This window comes from Meles meles, chromosome 9, assembly GCF_922984935.1.
Source record: "Meles meles chromosome 9, mMelMel3.1 paternal haplotype, whole genome shotgun sequence".
NCBI lineage: Eukaryota > Metazoa > Chordata > Mammalia > Carnivora > Mustelidae > Meles > Meles meles.
In genome coordinates this window covers 94,223,508-94,235,925 of record NC_060074.1, presented here as the reverse complement: position 1 = coordinate 94,235,925, position 12,418 = coordinate 94,223,508, and the positions used below count along the sequence as shown (strand labels likewise).

Sequence of the window (12,418 nt, the reverse complement as noted above, 5' to 3'; positions counted from 1 at the left end):
TGAATAATGGGGGGCGGGGAATGCACAGGTAGCATCCTGGGAAGTATTTTATCAATGAGACTACCTGATTCAGAGAGCTGTATTATCACCCAGGTCCATTGTATTTACCTAAAGAGCAAAATTTGGGATTAGTAATATAGATTGAAAAGTCACTCCAGTTTCTGGGCTTCAGTCCCATTGGGTATAAGTCATTAAATAACTTCCTTTAGTTATAACATAGTTAAGAGATACTATTAATGGGTCCTATTCAATTCATCTTTATCCATAATATCAACAGATAATTTTTGAGCACCTACTATGTGTAATGTCTTATACTTCATAAAATCACAGTATAGGTACATGCTCTATTGATAATGTTCTAATGACTACTTCATACCTACTTCATATGCATATGGATAACTAAAATGGAATATGAAGCATCCCTGGGCCAAGTAAATGATGGTCCAAGCATGGTATTCTGCATATAAATTGTAGTATAAAATATTTTTGGCAGAAAAACTGCTTCTTTCATAGCAATTGGATTTAGATTTATGAATGTTGCCAGTGAAGCTATTCTGTGGTATGTTTTATGTAAATTAGTTTTTAAAACATTAGTGAAGTTTACGTAGTCAAGAATTAGAATTCTTATATGGCAGGTTTACCTTGTATATAGTCACATTTGATCATATTCTGTTGCCAAAAATTGTTAAGTATGTGAGTAAAACTAATCGTTTCAGTTATGAGATAAGTATAAGAATATGCAATTATTAATGGTTCTCACTATGGGCTTTCCTTTGGGGTATATTCTAGCATGAAAATAAGTTTCCTGAAAAATAAATGTCACTGTAGCTTAATCCTGTTGAATTTCAAAATTATTTTATACTCATTGAATTTATGACCTTGACTTTCATAGGGATCCTCTGGGTTTATGTCTTGTGGTGAAAGGGGAAAAAAAATGTTGCTAGAGACTCTCTAAAATCCTTCAATATGCAAGCATTGATGAAAATGATTTTAAAATTTCATTGAATTAAAAGGGCATCTAATTCAAGATCTGCTTTAAAATAGGATCTATATGGGGACTCGAATATTTAAAAGTTATTAATATGAAGTCTCCTGGAATTTTGTATTTGAAGCTTGAATGCCATGAGAATTCATTCCACTTAATTACTAGTCCTCGTTTTTTGTTCAGTAGCAAATGGAATCATTTTGTGGCTCAGTTTCTCTATAAAATTAAGCAATGCTTGTGGTATGTATTTAATCTTACATTAGCATTTGTTATGTAGCTAGTACCAATACTCAAGAGTCCTTAGAGAGGACTGTAGAATTATAATTATGTTAAACAGTAGAAAATTAGTCTTTTAATGACATCAAATGGAGTGATTTTTCTCAACTCCACAAGGATCCTTCCTGATGACTCTAGATGTTTAGTATAATCTCCCTAGTCAGTGATTATTATTCAGAAATGTAAAGTCATTCTAATATTAATCAAGAAATGGAACTTATATATATTATGTGTGTAATACATATTAATATAACATATATATAACTTAAAATATGTATATAATGCATATAACATATATATGCAAACACACAGACACGCGCATACGGGGAAGGAGAGGGGAAATAAACAATCAAGGAACTGAGGTCCTGAAAGAACTTGTAGAGAACTTAAGTGGTGAAAATGTGCCCTATAGGGGCACCTGGGTGGTTCAGGTCATGATCCTGGGGTCCTAGGAACAAGCCCCGCGTCAGGCTCCTGGCTCAGTGGGGAGCCTGCTTCTCCATCTGCTTCTCCCCCTGCTCATTCTCTGTCTCTCTCTTTCTCTCCCTTTCTCTCTGTATCTCTCTCTCTCAAATGAATAAAATCTTTTCTTTAAATGTACCCTATAAGGAAACTGGATGCCTTTTCCATTATGATATGAAAAGAGAAGAAAAACATGAGAATGCATACAGACATATTCACAGGAGATTGAAGGAGTTCTTCTGTTTTTTCTCTGAGAAAGAAGGGATGAGGTCTTTAAAGTTTGAGAATATGGAATGGGAGTGGGAGGAAAGTAGAGAATCCCGTGGTTTTTGAAGATGGAGACAATACATGGCAATGTCACAAGTGGGGAGTTAGTATTATCTTCATCTCTGCTGAGGTAGTCCAGGGTTAAGTGGAGTAAGAAAACAGTTGGACCAAACTAGGTCTGATGTTTTGCCAGACTGGAATGGCAGAAGAGCGAAGGCGCCAGGTGGTTGACTCTGTTAGCAAGAGAGTGGCTCATGTAATGAACAAGGAAGGCTAAACTGGCTGGAGAAAGTTTTGCATGAAGAAAGGCATGGAGATTACCAGAGAACATGAATTAGCCTATGTGGACAAATTTCAAGATTCAGGAGAGGGAAGGTCAGGAGGAAAACAAGTTAGAGAGGTGGCCCTCAACCTCGACTGCATATTAGACATATTAGAGTATTCCTCTAGGTCCCATTCTTTGACATTCTGGTCATTGGGTAGTGAGAATATATTTTACAGCCAGGGTTGAAAACCTTTCCTTAGAGCCTCTGGTAAGGAATCCTACAGTTTTTGCAAAGTGGTTGGCAACTTATCATCAAGGAAATGAAGAATCAGCAAAGGTTTTAAAAGTGGAGTAGCATAAGTTATTACATATTTTAGAAAAGAAACTTTTTCTTCAGAGTGACTGGCCAATAACAAAAGGGAAGGTGCTTGAACCAGGAACTGACAAAAGAATTATAGAGCAAAAGGCATTATTTGTGATGTTTCAACAATTGGGATTATTATACCTAATAATATATGTATAAAATGATGGAAAAAGGTTTAAGATAACAGATTTGTATTGGCAATAATATGGTAATTTTCTTTTTTTTTTTTTTTTTAAAGATTTTATTTATTTGACAGAGAGAGATCACAAGTAGATAGAGAGGCAGGCAGAGAGAGAGAGAGGGAAGCAGGCTCCCTGCTGAGCAGAGAGCCCGATGCGGGACTCGATCCCAGGACCCCGAGACCATGACCTGAGCCGAAGGCAGCGGCTTAACCCACTGAGCCACCCAGGTGCCCCAATATGGTAATTTTCAATTGCTGCATAAATTAGTACAGACTCAGCAGCTCAAAACATTTATTGCCTCCATTTCCGTGAGTCATGAGTATAGGAATGGCTTTCCTAGATTCTCTGCTAGGGAGTCTTAACAGGCTAGAGTTAAGATGCCAGCCAAGGCTAAGGTGTCAGCAGAGGCTTGACTTGGGAAAGCTCCTCTTCCCAGCTCCCTTGGAATTCTTGGCAGAATTCATGTCCATGCACTATGGGGTTGAGATCCCTGCCTCCTTACTGATTGACAGTTCTTCGAAGGTGCTTGCAGTCGCCTGAAATGTGGCCACTCCACAGGCATTTTACCCATGGCTCTTTGCATCTTTATGGCCACTGGGAGATCTCTTCCTCCACAGAAATGTACTAGACACTCTTTTAAAAGTTTTCACCTGATTAAGTCATGCCCACCCCCAGGTAAACTCCTCCCTCCTTTTTCGTTGTTTCGGTAGCTATTTGTTTTGCACCTAATATTCTGTCATGGACACTCTGTCCTTTCTAATTATTCCTGAAATATATTTAACACACAATGTTACATTATTTTCACATTTACAACATTGGTTCAACACCTTTGTATGTCATGTTATGCTCACAAGTATAGCTACCATGTATCACCATACAACACTATTAAAATACATTGACTGCATTCCCTGTTTGTTCCCTGTAATGTTCCTCCCCTGACTTACACATCCTATAAACTGCAAGCCTATACATCCCACACCCTTTCACCCATTTTGCCCATCCTCTCACCACCTTCCCCTATGGCAGCTTTGGTTTGTTCTCTGTTTTTATGGGTCTGTTTCTGCCTTTTTGCTGTTGTTTTTTGTTTGGTTTTTATATTCCACATACAAGTTATGTCATGAGGTATTTATCTTTATCTGTATAACTTATTTCACTTAGAATAATATCCTCTGAGTTCATCCATGTTGTCACAAATGTCAAGATTTCATTCTTTCTTATGACTAATATTCCATACACACACACACACACACACACACACACACACACACACACACACACACACACCAATTATTTATCTACTCATTGGTTGATGGGCACTTGGGTTGCTTTCATATTTTAACTATTATAAATAATGCTGCTATAAACAGTGTTTTGGGGGGCATCTGACTGGCTCAGTGGGTTAAACCTTTGCCTTGGACTCACGTCATGGTCTCAGGGTCCTGGGATTGAGCCCCACAGCAGGCTCTCTGCTCAGTAGGGAGCCTGCTTCCCCTTCACTCTCTGCCTGCCTCTCTGCCTATTTGTGATTTCTGTCTGTCAAATAAATAAATAAAATCTAAAAAAAAAAAGTTAGTGTTTTTCTTTTCTTTGGGCAACTATCCAGTAGTGGGATTACTGGATCATATGGTATTTCTATTTTTAATTTTTTGAGGAAATACCATACTGTTTTCCACAGTGATTGCACTAGTTTACATTCCCATGAGCAGTGTGAGAGGGTTTCGTTTTCTCCACATCCTTGTCAACACTTATTATTTCTTGTCTTTTTGATACTAGCTGTTCTTACAGGTGTAAGGTGATACCTCATTGTGGTTTTCATTTTCATTGTGGTTTTCATTTTCATTTCTGATGATTAGTGATATTAAGCATCCCTTCATAAGTCTGTTGGCCATCTATATGTCTTCTTTGGAAAAAAAGTCAATTCAAGTCTTCTGCCCATGTTTTATTGGATTTTTTTTTTCTTGTGATGAGTTGTAGCTCTTTATATATTTTGAATATTATTTGGATATTACCCCTTATCACACTTAACATTTGCATATATCTTCTCCCATCCAGTAGGTTGCATTTTTTGTTTTGTTTATTTCCTCTGCTTTGCAAAATCTTTTTTTTCCCCTTTCTTGAGGATACCTATCTAGAAAAATGTAGCTAAGGTCAGTGTCTAAGAGACTACTGCCTATGTTTTCTTCTAGGGGTTTTATGGTTTCTGGTCTCTCATTTAGGTCTTCAATCTGTTTTGAATTTATTTTTGTGTCTGGTATATGAAAGTGGTCTAGTTTCATTCTTTTGCATGTAGCTGTCCAGTTTTCCCCAAACCATTTGTTGAAGAGACTGTCTTTTCTCCATTGTGTACTTTTGCTTTGTCATAGATTAATTGGCCAAAAAAGCAATTGCTTTATTTTTCTGCCCTCTATTCTGTTTTAGTGATCTGTGTCGTTTTGTGCTGGTACCGTATTTTGATGATTACAGCTTTGTAGTAAATCTTGAAATCTAGGATTGTGATACTTCCAGTTTTGTTCTATCCTTAAGAGTGCTTTTGGCTATTTGGCAAGTTCTTTGTGGTCCCATACAAATTTTAGTATTATGTTTTATGAGAAATGCTATTGGTGTTTTGATAGGCAGCACATTAAATCTGTCCATTGCTTGAGGTAGTATAGAACTTTAACAACATTGGTTCTTCTAGTCTATGAGCATAGTATATCTTCCAGTCTGTATCATATTCAATTTCTTTCATCATTATAGTTTTCAGAGTATAAGTATTTCCCCTTGTTGGTTCAGTTAATTCCTAGGTATTTTGTGCTTTTTGGTGCAATTGTAAATGGATTATTAATTTCTCTTTCTGCTACTTTGCTGTTAATGTAAGAAACAACAGATTTCTATACATTTCATACTCTACAACTTTACTGAATTCATTTATTCGAAGAGTTTTTTGCTGTCTTTTTTAGGGTTTTATATGTATAATGTCATGTCATCTGCAAATAGTGAAGGTTTTATATTTTCTTAGCAATTTGGGTGCCTATTTTGTCTGACTGCTATGACGAGGATTTCTAGTACCATGTTAAATCAAGCTAGCAAGAATGGACATTCTTGTCTTTTTTCCTGACATTACAGATAAGCCGTTTTTCATTGTTGAGTATGATGTACGTTCTGGCTTTGTTCTATATGGCCTTAATTATGATGAAGTATGTTCCCTAAAAAACCACTTTGTTGTGAGTTTTTATCATGAATGGATGTTGAATTTTGTCAAAGGCTTTTTCTGTATATATTAAGATGACCTTATCATTTTTATCTTTGTTTTGTTGATGTGGTGTATCACATTAAATAATTTGTGGATATTGAACCATCATTGCATCTCCAGAATAAATGCCACTAGATGATGGTGAATGATCTTTCTAATGTATTATTAAATTCAATTTCTTAATATTTTGTTGAGGATTCTTGTATCCATGTTTATTGAGATATTGGCCTGAGTTTCTTTTCTTTTCTTTTTCTTTCTTTCTTTCTTTTTTTTTTTTTTTAATAGTGCCTTTGGTTTTGGTATCAGGATAATGCTGTGCTTGCAGAATGTATTTTCAATCTTTCCTTCCTCTTCTTTTTCTTTTTCTTTTTTTTTTTTTTTGGATTAATTTGGGGAGTATGTATTAACTCTTTTTTAAATGTTTGGTAAAATTTACCTATGAATACATCTGGTCCTGAACTTGTGTCTCATAGGTTGTTGTTTTTTTTTTTTTTAATTTTTTGATGACTGATTTAGTTTTGTTCCTCATAGTTTGTTTAGATTTTTCAATTTCTTCCTGATTTGCTTTTCAAAGATTATATGTTTCTAAGTTTTACCATTTCTTCTAGTTGCCCAGCTTGTTGGCCTATAATCTAAGGATCCTTTGTGTATTTGTGGTATCAGTTGTCACTTCCTCCTTTCATTTTTGATTTTATTTATTCGGGGGTCTTTTTTATTTTTTTTTCTTTGTAATATAACTAAAGTTCCTCAATTTTGCTTTTCAAAGAACCACTTATCTTTTCTGGGTTTCACTTATCTTTTCTATTTTTCTTTTTGTCTCTGTTTCATTTGCTTCTGCTCTTACTATTTCCTTCCTTCTAACTTTAGACTGACTTTGTTCTTCTTTTTCTGGTTCCTTTAGACAAAGACTAGATCATTTGGTTTTGTTTGTTTTCTTGTTTGTTAGTTTCTTGAGGTACACCTGTATCACTACAAATTTCCCTGTTAGAATACCTTTCATTATGTCCAAAAGCTTTGGGACCATTACATTTTTATTTTCATTTGTCTCAGGTTTTAAACTTCTCCCTTTTTTTTGATTTCTCCATTGACTCACAGGTTATTGAGTAACATTTTATTTAGCTTCCATGTGTTTGTACCTTTTTCCAGTCCTTTTCTTATCATTGATTTCTAGTTTCATACTGTTAGGGTTGGAAAAGATAGATACTTGATAATATTTCAATCTTCCTAAATTTTTTGGAACCTGCTTTGTGACCTCACACATCTATTCTGGAGAATGTTCTATGGGCCCTTGAAAAGAATGTGTATTGTGTTGTTTTGGGGTGGAATTTTCTGTGTACATCTTAAGTCCGTCTGGCCTAGTGTGTCATTCAAAGTCACTGCTGTTTTATTGATTTTTTTTTTCCTACATGTATTATCTATCCATTGATGTAAGTGGGATGATCAAGTCCCTTACTACTATTGTATTACTGTCAGTATCTCCCTTTATGTCTTCAAATATTCACTTTTTGTATTTGTGTGCTCAAATTTTGGATACATAGATATGTGCGATCATTATCTTTTTACTGGATTGATCCCTTTATCATTTTGTAGTACTCTTGTTGTCTTTTGATACAGTCTTTGTTTTAAAGTCTCTTTTGTCTAATATAAGTACTGCTATGTCAGATTTTTTTTTTCCTCTTCAATTTGCATGGAATATCTTTTTCTATCCTTTAACTTTTTGTTTGTATGTGTCTATAGTGAGTCTCTTAGGGGTAACTTATAGTTAGGGCTTGGTTTTCATCTCTTCAGTTAACTTACATTTTTTTATTACAGCATTTAGCTCATTTACTTTGGAAGTAATATTGATAGTTAGGTACTTACTGCCATTTTTTAATTGTTTTCTGGTTGTTTACATACTTCTCTGTTCCTTTCTTTTGTGATTGATGACTTTTTATGGTCTTACGTTTGGCTTTTTTCCTCTTTATTTTTTTTGTGTATCTATTATAGGTTTTTGGTTTGTGGTTACGATGACATTCATATATAACATCCTAAATGTATAGCAGTCTGTATTAAGTTGGTGGTCACTTAAGCTTCAACACATTGTAAAAGAACATTTTTACTCTCTGCTCCATAGTTCATGTATATTTTGTCATATTTGCATCTTTTTATTTTGAGTCCCCTTTTCTTTCATTTTTTTACTCTTTATGACCTTTTCTTTTCCACTTAAAGCTCCTTTTACCATTTCTTTTCAGGTAAGTTTAGTGGTGATGAGCTCTTTTGACTTTTTGTTTGGAAAATACCATCTCTCCTTTAATTTTGAATGATGATCTTGTTGGATAGAGTATTCTCAGTTACAGGTTTTGTTTTGTTTTGTTTTCCTTTTAGTGCTTTGACTATATCTTGCCACTCATTTTTGGCCTGCCAAGTTTCTTTAAAAAAAAAAAAAAAAATCAGCTGATAGTCTTACCAGGGATTCCCTTGTGCATAATAGTTGCTCCCCTCTTGCTGCTTTTAAAATTTTCTTTATTTTTAATCTTTGCCACTTTTATTCTTGTGTTATGGTGTAGCCCTCCTTGGATTCATCTCATTTGAGGCTTTTAGTACTACCTGAAACTGGATATCTCTTTTTCCCCAGGTTAGGAAAATTTTTTGGTTACTGTTTCTTCAAATAAGTGTCCTGCCCCTTTTATTTTTTTCTCCTTCTGGGTTTCCATATAATACATACATTTGTTTACATGATACTGTCCAAAAGATCCCTTAACCTATTCTCATTTTTTTTCCTGTGTCTTTTTGCTATTCAGTTTGGTCACTTTCCATTACCCAGTCTTCCAGACCACTGATTCATTCTTTTCTTCCTATCAGTGTATGTTTCATATCAGTTATTGTATTCTTCAATTCTGATTGTTATCTTTTTGTTTTCTGTTTCTTTGTTGAAGTTCTTCCTGAGTTCATTCACTCTTCTCTTCAGTCTGGTGAGCATCTTTATGACCATTACTTTTAATTCTTTATCAAGCATATTGCACATTTCCACATCACTTAGTTCATTTCCTGAGGTTTTACCTTGTTTTTCCATCTGGAACATAGTCTTCTGTCTCCCCATTTTGCTTGAATTTGTTTATATGAATTCGGCAGAACCGCTATTTCACCTAAACTAGAGGTATATCTGGTGACTTTCGCTGCTGGAGCTGTGGCTGTGGTGGGCTGGGGATCCTGGGACCCTCCAGGCTGGGACTGTCCTGGCAGCACAGCTGAACTGAAGTAGATGTAAGCTTGGGTGTCTCAAGGCACTCTGCACAGAAGGGGCACCGTGGTGGGATGGCTGGAGCCTATATGGGCATGGGCTGTGTGTCCCAGGGTACTTCACACCCAAGGCATCCTGGCACAATGGCTGGAGCTGAGGTGGAAGTGGCCCAGGTGTTCCCAAAGCACTCCAGGTAGGGCTCCTGCTGCCAAGTTGTATAGTGCCTAAGTGGTGCAGACCTAGAGTGTTCTGGAGTGCTTTGTGCTTACACCGGCTTGGAAAGATGACTGAAGCTATAATGAGTACTGACCAGGTGTGTCCCAGTATGGGCTGCCCTGGGGCCTCCTTGGTAGGACAGCTGAGGTTTGTGTTGCTTAGAGGCAAGAGGCTCACTTGAGGCAATAGGCCAGCTATGGTGCCTGGATCCCATTTTTGTCCACATTATCAAGATGGAAGGAGTAAATAAACTGTAAATAAACTCTCCAACCTGGAGAGATTTCCAGCAGCCTTCCCATTGTATGGCAGAGATCTAAGGCTGGATCCTAGATCTAGATTCTAGTTACTCTTTTAACCTGCGGCTTTTTTCTTTGCCCTGAGGGCATCTGGGGCTGGTGCTGCCTAGGGGCCCAAGGGTTGCTGAGGTGGTAGTCTGGCTAGTATGCCTGGACCCTGCTCCTGTCTGGAGGATGGATCCTAGCCAGGATCCTGTGATCCTAGCCAGCCTCTCCAGCCTGGAGAGAGTTCTAGCAGCTTTCTACTTGACAGGGTTCTAAGGCTATTTTCTTTTCATTCTAGTGCTTTTTTAAACCTTGTTTGTTTGTTTGCTTGTTTCTGCATCCCAGGTAGACAAACCCATTCATGGTCCCTCAGTACTATCCTTTCTCACTGTACTTCACAGCACTAGGCGTGGCGGTTTCTTTAGTTACCGTGTCACAGCTGTCTTGCCATTCTCTACATGGCCTCTTTTTTGCCGTGCAGAGGTTGTTTAGTTAGTCACAGTCCTCCGGGAGGGACTGCTGTATAACTGCATGTATGGTGTGTCCATGGACGTCGTGCGTTCAGGGTCTTCTTGTGCTACCGTATTGAGCAAACTCTCGATCTCCTTTTAGATCATCTCAAAATTAACTAATTTGACATATTATTATATTGGTGAAGTTCCTCACTTTTTACTATATATTATAACCTAATCATGGGAATGGAATTCTATTACAGTCAGAGGTTCTGCCCAAACTCAAAGGGATAAAATTATACTGGCATGGACACCAGGGTACAGGGATCAGATATGTTGCACTTAGTTAAGATGAATGATACAAGAGAATTAGCTTTTGCTTTTCTTCTTCTTCTTCTTCTTTTTTTTTTTTTTTTTTTTTAGGAAATTGATGGCCTCACTTTTAGATATGTTGAATTTGGAGATAATCAGGCATTCAGTTAGCGTGGATCAGTAGGTCTTAGAAAAGTCAGTAAGAATTAGAAACAAATATTTGGTAATGATCAGTGGAGGTGATCGTTAAATAATGGGATCATCCAGAAAAAGACTATAGCAAGAAGTGGGCTGGGACAGGAATAAGTCCAGATAACTAGAGCATCTACCTGTGCATTTCTACCCATGTCTCTTGATTCCAGTCAATATCATCATGGAACTTTCCACTGTTCCTGTAGTTGGTATAATATCCTGCTTCTCCTAATTTGTGGTCCACTGTCTATACTCCTCCCAACTCCAAGCCACACTACCTGGAAGTAAGAATCAGGAGCTCTTTTAGTGAAAACTTTGCAGATCACAGATCCTAAAAAAGGTGCATTCTCTTATGCACCCTGATCCCAGATGGTGAGTTGTGGGAATTATAGAACATAAGGCTCAGTGAGAGGAGATGGTGCCATCATTAGCCCTGCGATAATTTATTTCTTCCTAACAGAAAATAGGAGTAACTGCATTTTCTTTGCCCTTCCTTCCCAGAATTGGCTATAAAGGGATAAGATGGCACAAATTTGGAATGCAGATGTGACTATATGACCTATTTCTTAAAACCTTTGTCTGTTTATTTGAATAGAAAATCACTGAAGCCATTGCAGCGATATTGTTGAACAATCTGAGCTGTGACTCTTTACTTTCTATAAAGAGGTAAATTTGATCAGTACATTTTGACTAGATTTTCCTCCCTTCACATAAATCTTTTTCTTTCAGGTTATATTCAAGAAGAGTGTGTCATCCCATGCCCATTTGATTGCAAGTTAAGTGACTGGTCTAGTTGGGGGTCTTGCAGCTCATCTTGTGGGATTGGAGTGCGAATTCGGTCCAAATGGCTAAAAGAAAAACCTTACAATGGAGGTCGCCCATGTCCCAGACTGGATCTCAAGAATCAGGTAAAGTACATCAAGCAACAACAACAACGAAAAACCTAAAAATATTACTCACTTGATTATTTCTTTTGGAAATGGAAGTCATTCTCTTGCTACAAGTAATGCATAAAAAGTTATCACAAGTTCAAAAGAGGGGTTAGGAGGACATAAAATAATATAACAGAGTTAGTAATGGAGGCCTTGTCCATTCCTAGAGACCAAGTTGGTGTTACTGGCGATTGTAATATGTATGAGAAATAACCCACCTGGTTTTATATGGTCTTGAAGTATAAGTTGATTATTCATATTATAAAAGTGATTTGCTTGTGTGTGTGTATGTATTTAAATATAAATACTAAAAAATATATAAATACTAATGTTGGGAGAATGTCAAGTACGTTATGGCAGTAAGTACAGTTAGTGGTTTCATCCATGTACTCCAAAAATGGGGTACACTTTTCCTTCACCAAACTCTTCATCTATTTTTTTCTTCTCAACCTCACTAAAGTTTCCAGTTTTTTCATGTCTTTTCTAAGCTATTTCTCTACCTGTTACCCTAAAAGTCAAAGCTATTTTCATAAATAGAACCCTGAAGTATACCCTTCCATATTGATGTCTAGTAAAATTGCCATCCTAGGCAAAATTGATTAGAATATGTTAGTTGGCTTTACCCATGTAACAGTCTAAGATTTAGTTAAGAATTTTAATAAAGACCTCAAATTTCTTCCATGATTATATAGAGGTTATCAGATTAGGACAGATGTATTTTTAATCAATTGAATAGGTAGAGCACATGTAGATGATTGTTGAAAATTCTTTATTCTTGAA

General features: G+C 36.5%; 1 protein-coding gene across 1 annotated transcript in view; it reads left to right on the top strand.

The window, feature by feature from the left end:
* The window catches only part of THSD7B (thrombospondin type 1 domain containing 7B), a 568,622-nt gene that overhangs the window by 368,729 nt on the left and 187,475 nt on the right, over nt 1-12,418 (top strand). The window contains exon 14 of the mRNA XM_046018222.1: nt 11,436-11,614. Within this exon, the coding sequence (XP_045874178.1) occupies nt 11,436-11,614 (179 nt within the window). The remainder of the gene's footprint in view (nt 1-11,435; nt 11,615-12,418) is intronic.